At 34.5% G+C, this 11712-nt stretch overlaps 1 protein-coding gene across 1 annotated transcript; it reads left to right on the top strand.

Moving 5' to 3' along the window:
• Positions 1–736: 736 nt before the first annotated feature.
• On the top strand, positions 737–3782 carry LOC116113353. Its single transcript, XM_031399500.1, has 9 exons — positions 737–1022; positions 1100–1296; positions 1527–1708; positions 1823–2107; positions 2194–2252; positions 2351–2387; positions 2473–2544; positions 2650–2974; positions 3159–3782. Exons 1-9 carry the CDS (start codon positions 920–922, stop codon positions 3516–3518), a joined length of 1620 nt encoding a protein of 539 aa, XP_031255360.1. The 5' UTR covers positions 737–919; the 3' UTR covers positions 3519–3782.
• Positions 3783–11712: the final 7930 nt, after the last annotated feature.

Below are 11712 nucleotides of genomic sequence, written 5' to 3'. Positions count from 1 at the left end.
ATAATAAATAATTATATTGCAAAATGAAATAACATAAAATTATGTTCGGTATTTGGTAGCAAAAAATCTCTATTTAATCCAACTAGTTTTTCATCGAAGATATAGCTTTAATTTAAAAAATAATAATAAAAATAAAAAATAAATTTGAGAAGTAATTAAAAACTTTTCAGTAACATGATATATCCCAAATCATCTTTCTACATTAATTTATGCTTTAATTCTAAGTATGATTTGAATGGCATATAAAAATTAGGGTTTATGAGAAGGAAGTGAAGTCTCAAAATTATTTGTAAAGAATAAGAAATCAAAGATAACTTCATCAAATTTATCAGTCTGAAAAATTAATAAAAATCCTATTAATAGGTGTCGATAGAACCTCTCTAGTTTTAAATAGCACTGGACCTGGGCTCCTATAATGAAAGCGGCCCGATGTCACTGTCTTGACAGCAGCTATGGACGCTCGTTTTCTACATCAAAAAAACCTAGAAGTAGTTTTTACACAAATGTTCAGTATTCCCACATAGACTTCGGCACTTCGCCACTTGACACTTGCTTGGATTCTCAAAGAATAAAACTATGAGTAGTAACTAATATGTACGAATTTAAATATTAAATATTAAAAATTTGAAATTTTCTTAAAAAAATTTGAAATTTTCTTAAAAAAATTTGAAATTTTTTCAATGTTAATACTTATATCAGTATAAATTAGATAGTGTACTTAGCATTGTCCATTCTCAAAATCATCAAATAGTGTTGCAGCCAATAAGGTAGACTGCTCACATCCCTCCACGCCCTAAAAGACAATACCTCCAACTCAAAGTTTGAAACTTTCTTGTCTACTTTTCTTCTAGCTATATCATCTCAGAGAGAAATCATGCACCAGAAATTCATTTGAGACACAACCAAAGTGAAGAAAACAATGTTTAGTTTCAGAACGGACCAATCTCTTCTTCTCCTTTCAACTTTCCTCTTCATTTCTTCAACCATATTGTTCTCCCTTGCTCATGGACTTGGTATTCATGGTACGCTTCTCTTCCTCAAGCCTGCATGCTTTGTTGTTTTTACTTCTGTTTTTGAGCAATTTTTTGATCCTCCATAGGAACCATTGATGAAGACGAGTACGGTGTCTTTTCATGGGCGATGAGAAGGTCTGTTCTTGATGATAACAATGTTGAACATGTAGAGGATAACTCAACTTTGATATTGGCTGCAGACAGAACTCATAGAAAGGACCCTCTCGACGATTTTAACTATTATAAAGGTGGATGGAATATCAGTGAAAAGCATTATTTCTCTGTAAGTTCCTCCATCAATTCCATGTTTTATTGCCTCTTCTATAGCTTTATTGTATTTTGAATTGATTCTCTCATCTGGACTTATTGTTTATTGTATTTTGATAATTTCTATGTTCTGTTGTTCATCAAATTCAGACTTGAATTATTTGTGTGACACGAATTTTGCTTAACTTTCTCATTTGGTACCGAATTTATCAGTGTTCTTACTTCTAATTAGTTTCTTTTATGCAGTCTGTTGGGTTCACAGCTGCTCCCCTCTTTCTCACTGGTGCTATATGGTTTGTGGGATTTGGCCTATGCTTGTTAGTCATCAGTGTATATCATTGCTGCTGTCAGGGCCGCAGTTACGGCTATTCTCGAACTGCCTATGCAATTTCGCTTGTCTTTCTCATACTCTTCACCATTTCGGCAATGTGAAGTCCCCATCCTCATTTTTTTACTTTGTGTGCCTTAATGTCTGGATTGAATGAGCTCATGCTGGTTCTGTTCTTTGATTTTTTTATTTTTTATTTTTCCCATGGTTTTAGCATTGGATGTGCTGTTCTGTATACCGGGCAAGGAAAGTTCCATAGAAGCACAACAAAGACATTGGAATTCGTTGTCAATCAGTCAGATACTACTGTCAGTAATCTTAGGATAGTATCAGATTATCTATCTGCAGCCAAGTCAATCGGGGTTGATCAAATACATCTGCCTCCCACTGTCCAGAATAGCATTGATGACGTTGATCAGAAAATAAATTCTTCAGCTAGCAATCTTGAAAAGGAGACTGAGAAAAATTCAAATGATATACAACAAATATTAGATGCTGTGTAAGTATATGTTTTCTTGTCTCTCTTTTTTCGGGATTGCATACCTTTGGGCTTATTTGATCATGATATTTGCTGCTTCCTTGCAGAAGAAAAAGTCTAATCGTAATTGCTTCTGTAATGCTGCTCTTGGCCTTACTTGGTTTCTGTAAGTATTTTCATCCCACCAAGTAGGTGCTGACTTTCCAATCATCTGTATGCTTTCACCTTTTATAGTGACAATATTGTTGTACTTGTTCATTGCAGTACTTTCAGTTATCGGCATACAATTTCTTGTGTACATGTGAGTGGCGACAAATTTATTTATATATGAAGTGCTTTTACTGTTTTCATATCTCTTTATTTAATTGCAATGAGTGGGATTGCAGATTGGTAACATTGGGGTGGATCCTTGTCACTGGCACATTTATTTTGTGTGGCATATTTCTCATTCTCCATAAGTAAGTCTTCTAACTTACATAGAACAAATCTGTATATATACTGTAAGCTGAAGACACTTTCAGAATTTTATGCCTAACACATTTTCGTTTTCACTCAATTTCCAGTGTGGTTGGAGACACCTGTGTTGCAATGGATCAGTGGGTTAAAAACCCTACAGCTCATTCGGCTTTGGATGATATTCTTCCCTGCGTAGATAATGCAACTGCCCAGGAGGCCTTGTCTAAAACCAAAGAAGTAACCTTCCAGTCAGTTGCGGTTGTTAATCGTTTCATCACTAATGTGTCTAACATTAACTTTCCGCCCAGAGCCGAACCTGTATATTACAATCAGTCTGGTCCCTTGGTACCTGTCCTCTGCAATCCATTCAACTCTGACAAGACTGACCGACAATGTGCCACTGGTGAAGTGGACTTTACCAATGCAGCTCAGGTAAACTAAAACAAGTACTTAGCACATAACTCAAGTGAACAAAACATTCAACAGGCATTATAGCCTATAAGTGATACTTCTGAAAAAGCAATAAAATTGATCCCTTGCTAGCGTTTCCTCAATGGAGGAATGTGAAGATTAGGAGTAAAAAAGTATGACAATATTATCATTGTGTTTCTCGCAGGAATGGAGGAAGTACATCTGCCAAGTTTCAGCAAATGGTATTTGCACTACTGTTGGCAGATTGACTCCTGTTTTCTATGACCAGATGATGACTACTGTCAATGTAAGCTACGCGTTGTATCACTATGGTCCATTTCTTGTTCAGCTGGGAGATTGCACTTTTGTTCGCGAAACATTTAGTGGCATCACCGAGCATCATTGTCCAGGCCTGGAGCGTTATAGTAAATTGATATATGTAGGGTTGGTTATGGTTTCTGCTGCAGTTATGCTCTCTTTGATCTTCTGGGTTCTTTATGCCAGAGAAAGGCGACACCGGAAGCACACCAAAGAGTTAATAGCCACAAAATCTGAGATGTCTTAGAAGAGGAGAAAGTTATGCAGTGAGATTCAGATTTGTATATGTTAATTTAATCAATTCAATTTATATATGCTATAGAAATATTTTAGAATCATAGTTGTTCTGCACAGCAACCAATTCTCCAAGCTGGTGGATTTCTATGTATTTTTGCATATGCTTGAATTTGATGAGGATGAGATTACATAGTGGCTAGTGGCTATATTGTATATGTGAGCAAGTGTTTGCTATAAGATGAGCAGTTAAGCTTTTAACACTTTGATAATAAAGCAGGACTTAGTGTGGAAAATAATGTTTGCTATTTATGTAAACTTTGCCATCTCACTTTATTTCAAAGAAAAGAAATTTAGAAGTTAATCTTAGATGTTAATAGTTAATTAAATGCACCGAAGTTTTCCACTGGTTAAAGCGTGGTTGGAAGGAAAAGCTTTTGTTCAAGAGAAAGACTTCCGACCAAATTATAATACAATTAGTCAATAAGAGTATATCAAAGAAGGGATCACTTAGATTGGAAGGATGTAATTTTAAGTTTTTCACCACAGTCCATCTCTTTCTAAGCTGAATAATAATTAAAGCCCCTGATTGATTAACTTCCTAAAACTCTATTCTATAATTATAATACTAGTAAATAGTAAAAATTGTGTTTGTTTTCATATTGACGAAATTTAATTCAAAACCCAACCCTATTCAAAGACATTTTTTAGCTTGAAAATAAAAATTGTTTTCTATTATCTCATTTTATTCAATTCAAAATATTTAACAATTATCTTTCACAATATGAGTTTAAAAATTAACAAAAATAGTCCCACCCACCCAAGTCATTGTCAGCCGCCAGCAACCACTATCGAAACGATGCATAACCGGTTGAATTTGGCCGATCGTGCATCGATCTGGCCATTGATAACGACAAGATTTTGGCTATTAACGATAGCCAGAAACCTGGAAGTAGATCTAGCCAAAAAATGTCAGATCTAGTCGATTGTACGTCATTTTGATGACTGTCGGCCACCGTTTGGCGGCAATGGCTAGCTGCCGATAATCGGTTGGGTGGGTAAGGATGTTTTTTTTAATTTATAAACTTTTATTATAAGGAGTGTTTAGCTAAATTAACAAATGTAGGTGGTTAAAAAATAATCTAAATATTTTCAGAAAATATTATCAAAATATGTACCAAACAACTATTCTATATTTTTATCCAACTTTGATATAATTTTCAAATATTATACCAAACACATTATCTTATCCTATCCTATTTGATTTAATCATATCATATCATATTCATAATAGTTTTTCAAAATATCATGTTTCAAATAATATACCCAATAGTCTCGTTTGTTTCACTTTTTCGATTGACTTTTCTATTATCATATTTGGATTGAAAAGCAGAATATGTATTTGTTTAATTATTGGATCATTTCGTTTAGAAAATTAATCCAACTCAAATAGGATTTTTTGTCTAGAGCATGAAAAGTGGGTGGAACTTATTTTCTATTATCCTATTATATTCAACTCAAAACATTTAACAATTACCTTTCACAATAAAATATTATAAATTAACAAAAACACACCCTACCCAAGCCACTATTGGCCGCCAGCCACCAACTGCCGTTGGCATCGAAATGATGCGTTACCAATCATGCGTCGATCTAGCCGTTTTCGGCCAGATACACCATCGATCTGGCCAGAAACGGTCGAAGATCTGGGCATTAACAACTGCCAAATTTTGGCCATATATCTAGCCATTTTCAACTAGATCCACAGTAGATTTGGTCGGAAAAGTCTAAATCGGTGCACGACTGGCCAGATCCATCCAATTGTGCATCATTCCAGTCGGCAGTGGCTTGGGTGAGTGTGGGTATTTCTATTAATTTATAAAAGTTGATTGTGTGGGAGGGGGATGCTTAGCTAAATTAACGGATGTATAATCTAAATATTTTCAAAAAATGTTTTTAAAAAATGTATCAAACAACTATTCTATATTTTTATCCAACTCTGATATTCTTTTCAGATATTATACCAAACACGTTCATAGAATCCTATCATGTTTGATTTAATCTTATCATATCCTATTCATAATAGTTTTTCAGAATATTATATTTCAAATAATGTACCAAACAGGCCCTTATGTTTTTCGAAAAAATAAATATTAGGGCTTAGAAAGAAAATTGGTGGGACTTACTTAAAAGTATTAACTAAGAGTAGGATTTAAAGGCCCACATGGGAGTGAATTTAGAATTAGAGTAAACGACATATTCCCACCCGAGGTTTGATGAAATCCAAAGTTAGTACCACTAGTTGTATTTATTCCAGATTCTCAACCTTAAAGTGATGGAAAATTGTTTAATATGACAATAAAAGGATAAATTGGTCATTTTGAAGGAGGCAGTGCATGTTAGCAGATCACGACCCCTAACAGTACTCCGACGCACGTTAGCATATGTTGCCTTAGCGTTTTTCACCCTTTTCTAGTGATTCTTCCACCCAAAATCACCCTTGTCACCACTATTTGAACCTCTATCCTCTCATCTACAAAACCTTATCTTTCACAACCCCTCATCACTCGCCGATCACTGGCCATGGCAGTCGCAACGTGTGACTGTTTTTTTTTTTTTTTTGGCCAGTTTTTAGCCGTTCTGAGCGGCGATAACCCCAACCACCATCATCGTTTGGCTCCTCGCATCCTCCCTTACAAAACCCCTAACCTTCTCGACCACAATAGCTCACCATTTGTCGACCACGACAGCTCCAAAAAACACAATGAACAAGAACATCTCGGCCGACAAACGGCGACTAAATGATTACTAGGGACATAGGAGTTTTGTAGAGTTGGAGATGCTGGTTGTAGTGGTGGAGTCCAATTGNATCAAAGAAGGGATCACTTAGATTGGAAGGATGTAATTTTAAGTTTTTCACCACAGTCCATCTCTTTCTAAGCTGAATAATAATTAAAGCCCCTGATTGATTAACTTCCTAAAACTCTATTCTATAATTATAATACTAGTAAATAGTAAAAATTGTGTTTGTTTTCATATTGACGAAATTTAATTCAAAACCCAACCCTATTCAAAGACATTTTTTAGCTTGAAAATAAAAATTGTTTTCTATTATCTCATTTTATTCAATTCAAAATATTTAACAATTATCTTTCACAATATGAGTTTAAAAATTAACAAAAATAGTCCCACCCACCCAAGTCATTGTCAGCCGCCAGCAACCACTATCGAAACGATGCATAACCGGTTGAATTTGGCCGATCGTGCATCGATCTGGCCATTGATAACGACAAGATTTTGGCTATTAACGATAGCCAGAAACCTGGAAGTAGATCTAGCCAAAAAATGTCAGATCTAGTCGATTGTACGTCATTTTGATGACTGTCGGCCACCGTTTGGCGGCAATGGCTAGCTGCCGATAATCGGTTGGGTGGGTAAGGATGTTTTTTTTAATTTATAAACTTTTATTATAAGGAGTGTTTAGCTAAATTAACAAATGTAGGTGGTTAAAAAATAATCTAAATATTTTCAGAAAATATTATCAAAATATGTACCAAACAACTATTCTATATTTTTATCCAACTTTGATATAATTTTCAAATATTATACCAAACACATTATCTTATCCTATCCTATTTGATTTAATCATATCATATCATATTCATAATAGTTTTTCAAAATATCATGTTTCAAATAATATACCCAATAGTCTCGTTTGTTTCACTTTTTCGATTGACTTTTCTATTATCATATTTGGATTGAAAAGCAGAATATGTATTTGTTTAATTATTGGATCATTTCGTTTAGAAAATTAATCCAACTCAAATAGGATTTTTTGTCTAGAGCATGAAAAGTGGGTGGAACTTATTTTCTATTATCCTATTATATTCAACTCAAAACATTTAACAATTACCTTTCACAATAAAATATTATAAATTAACAAAAACACACCCTACCCAAGCCACTATTGGCCGCCAGCCACCAACTGCCGTTGGCATCGAAATGATGCGTTACCAATCATGCGTCGATCTAGCCGTTTTCGGCCAGATACACCATCGATCTGGCCAGAAACGGTCGAAGATCTGGGCATTAACAACTGCCAAATTTTGGCCATATATCTAGCCATTTTCAACTAGATCCACAGTAGATTTGGTCGGAAAAGTCTAAATCGGTGCACGACTGGCCAGATCCATCCAATTGTGCATCATTCCAGTCGGCAGTGGCTTGGGTGAGTGTGGGTATTTCTATTAATTTATAAAAGTTGATTGTGTGGGAGGGGGATGCTTAGCTAAATTAACGGATGTATAATCTAAATATTTTCAAAAAATGTTTTTAAAAAATGTATCAAACAACTATTCTATATTTTTATCCAACTCTGATATTCTTTTCAGATATTATACCAAACACGTTCATAGAATCCTATCATGTTTGATTTAATCTTATCATATCCTATTCATAATAGTTTTTCAGAATATTATATTTCAAATAATGTACCAAACAGGCCCTTATGTTTTTCGAAAAAATAAATATTAGGGCTTAGAAAGAAAATTGGTGGCACTTACTTAAAAGTATTAACTAAGAGTAGGATTTAAAGGCCCACATGGGAGTGAATTTAGAATTAGAGTAAACGACATATTCCCACCCGAGGTTTGATGAAATCCAAAGTTAGTACCACTAGTTGTATTTATTCCAGATTCTCAACCTTAAAGTGATGGAAAATTGTTTAATATGACAATAAAAGGATAAATTGGTCATTTTGAAGGAGGCAGTGCATGTTAGCAGATCACGACCCCTAACAGTACTCCGACGCACGTTAGCATATGTTGCCTTAGCGTTTTTCACCCTTTTCTAGTGATTCTTCCACCCAAAATCACCCTTGTCACCACTATTTGAACCTCTATCCTCTCATCTACAAAACCTTATCTTTCACAACCCCTCATCACTCGCCGATCACTGGCCATGGCAGTCGCAACGTGTGACTGTTTTTTTTTTTTTTTTGGCCAGTTTTTAGCCGTTCTGAGCGGCGATAACCCCAACCACCATCATCGTTTGGCTCCTCGCATCCTCCCTTACAAAACCCCTAACCTTCTCGACCACAATAGCTCACCATTTGTCGACCACGACAGCTCCAAAAAACACAATGAACAAGAACATCTCGGCCGACAAACGGCGACTAAATGATTACTAGGGACATAGGAGTTTTGTAGAGTTGGAGATGCTGGTTGTAGTGGTGGAGTCCAATTGGTCTTTTGCCACTGGAATCAATCGGAATCCAGCAAAGAATAGCGAAACCCTAAACCTAATGATGTCGGCGATCAAAGGGGCCAATGAGTCAAGAACTAGAGGCATTTTGGATGACGGATTATCGGGAAAGTGATGGAGGTGACCAAGTGGTTCAACGCCATCAGATCAGCCCAAATCGAGCAAAAACTGAGAAGGTGCATAGTTGCTGAGGGTGTTATTGAAGTAATTTAAAAATAAGATAGTTAATTTTATAATTCTAATAATTTAGGGGTTAATAAATAATTTATTAATTTACTTGTTAAGGGTATTATGATAATTACACACTTTGTAACGTAAAAATTATTAACAGTATTAGTTTAAGAGTGAAAATCTAGAATAAATATAATCAAAAATACAAATTTGGGATTTCACCAAACTTCGGTTGAGAATATGTTGTTTACTCTTTAGAATTACTGTCAAGTCAACTACATAAGTCTAAGATTATTTATGGGGGCTCAAATAGTAGGTCCACGTGATAAGGTCAAGGAGGAGGCATGAATAATGATTTTGTCTAAGTAGGAAATTATATATAATACAATTTTTTTTTTTTTTTTTTTTTTTTAAGGAAATATAAGTTTATAATGGGAGGACATCAAGATTCTACTAATAATTCATTCTTAGATACAAATTATTTTCTAATTCTCTAAACTTTCTCTCATTTTCTTAGTTTCTTATTAATTAGACAAATCCTAAAGTATTTATGGGTGGTCGAATGGTTCGATTAAGACTTTTAGATAAATTACTTAAGAGGTCTTGAGTTTGAGTTACTCTTAATTGCTAATAAGGACAGTCATTGGAGCTTTTATTAAGTCAATAGTTCTAAGGTCTTGAGAGATTAGTTGAGGTGAGTATAAGTTAATATGAACACCCTCGATCATAAATAAATAAATAAAAATTAGATAAATATTTATCCTAATAATCAAAACTCTAAGAAAGTAAAGCTCCGTTTGGTTCGCTTTTGGGAATAGTTAAACAATAAAATTGCAAAAACTCACAATATTATTCAACTTTTTTTAAACTCCTTAAATTTATTATTTTAATTAAATACCCCTAAATATTTTTTAGAAATTGCAAAAATACCACATAAACCCACATTTACCAGATTTCGACCACCATTGCCGGAAGATAGCCGGGATCTGGTATAATGGTGCACTACTGGCTGAATCTCGTCGATAATGCGCCGATATAGCATTGTCTGGCCAGATCTAAGGCCAAAGATCTGGTCGTTAACAGCTAGATCTTTGGCCGTAGCCAGTCGTCAACGACGGCCAACATATGGTCATCGTTGACCATCAATGACGGCCGTATCTTTGGCCATCGTTGACGAGCAAATGCGGTCAAATCTGGCCGTTAATGGCCAGATCTAGCCGTAGATCTGACCTTTGCTGGCTAGATCCACCGTCGATCTGGCCAGAAAAAGCCATATCGGTGCACGACCGGCAAGATCCAGCCGGTCATGTGCCGATACGGCGACGCCGGCTACCCTCTGGTGGTAGTGGCCGACTGTCTGTATTTAATGAGTGGATTTGGAGTATTTTTGTTAACTTTTAATATTTTATTATAGGGGTGTTTGGTAAATAAACAAATATAAGACGTATTTTTATTAATTTCCAAATATTACATCGTAATACCTGACCAATTCAACTTTTTTTAACCTTTTTCAAAAATCTTTTCTAAAAAATGTAAAAAAGTGAACTAAACGAAGCATAAGAATCTTTCTATATCCATTTAAATCATTATAATTTAATTAAAAAATGAACAAGGATGGTTGATTTAATTGTTCCACATTCACACACTAATTGCTATAAACAAATGGTGTCTCTGAATCTGAATTTAAACTTGTTCAATATTTTAATCCTAATCAAATCAATTGTTTGAAAAGCCACATGTGACAACACAACCTTAATTCCCGAAATGTGAGTCCATTTTTTCCTTAATTCCATGTGCTCCAATTGTATAACCATAACCAATGTTTTGCCAAAAGAAATCAACTTAAATCTATGTGCTCAATACCCTTTTTGACTCAAAATATTGCAAAATCTACCGGCTCTTCAACACAGTATTCTTCCGAAAGCACCTGGTTTTTGGCTTCTGCAAATTATTAACAAGAGAATGAGAGAGCTGGACGTTATCTTTTTCCTTGTTTGTTTTTCTAGGGTTTGGTGAAATCGTCATAATCTTTGCGTACGTCCCCAAATGGACCTCACATTTGTCAAACAGAGTTAGAAGAAGCCAAAACAAAACATGATCCAAACAAAAGTTTACCTAACGAAAACTGGAGAGTTGGTGATGATCATGTCATGTGCCAAAAACTGTTCTAGCTTTTATTCTTTTGTTCATTTCCCCAAATATAGTTTCCACTTTTACACAGATTTTAAGCTCCCGTAAATGGAAATACGAGCTTCTTTTATAGCAATAATAATTTATTCTTGTTTTAAATACAAACTGATCTTAACACTATGATAATAATAAATAAAAAATATCCTTGTTCTTTCAAGGATAATTTAGTAACTAGTTTAAATAATATTTTCTCTTGTTTACTAATTAAAGATTGCATGTTGAAAACAGTAAGATATTTACACCAAAGACTGACGATTTGAATTATAAAATGTGTTATAAATAATAATATTGTTTCCATTACCCTATAACTTCGCTTAAGATAACTCATCACTTGGAATTCTTGTTAAAAAGAGTGAGAGAAAATTCTTCCTTCACAACTTAAAACCGAGTTAAAAACTTAAAAGTCTTAACGTATATTTCGCATTACTTATAGAATAATCAATCAATAAATATCTAATTAATAGTTTTTAAAATAAATATATTTATCCATTTATCTTCTATTAAGTGAGTTAATTATTGTTCCCTCATATGGTTTCGGTCTTTTCCCCCCAAATCCCATCATTTTAAATACTAAAAATTTCCCC

Source organism: Pistacia vera, unplaced genomic scaffold (genome assembly GCF_008641045.1).
Source record: "Pistacia vera cultivar Batoury unplaced genomic scaffold, PisVer_v2 Contig678, whole genome shotgun sequence".
Lineage (NCBI taxonomy): Eukaryota > Viridiplantae > Streptophyta > Magnoliopsida > Sapindales > Anacardiaceae > Pistacia > Pistacia vera.
This window is presented reverse-complemented; position numbering and strand designations above follow the sequence as displayed.

Coding starts and splice junctions, on each gene's coding strand:
- LOC116113353 (XM_031399500.1), top strand. CDS start 920: ATGTTTAGTTTCAGAACGGACCAATCTCTTCTTCTCCTTTCAACTTTC. Junction 1,709..1,822: donor CTCTTCACCATTTCGGCAAT/GTGAAGTCCCCA, acceptor CCATGGTTTTAG/CATTGGATGTGCTGTTCTGT. Junction 2,253..2,350: donor CTTGGCCTTACTTGGTTTCT/GTAAGTATTTTC, acceptor TGTTCATTGCAG/TACTTTCAGTTATCGGCATA.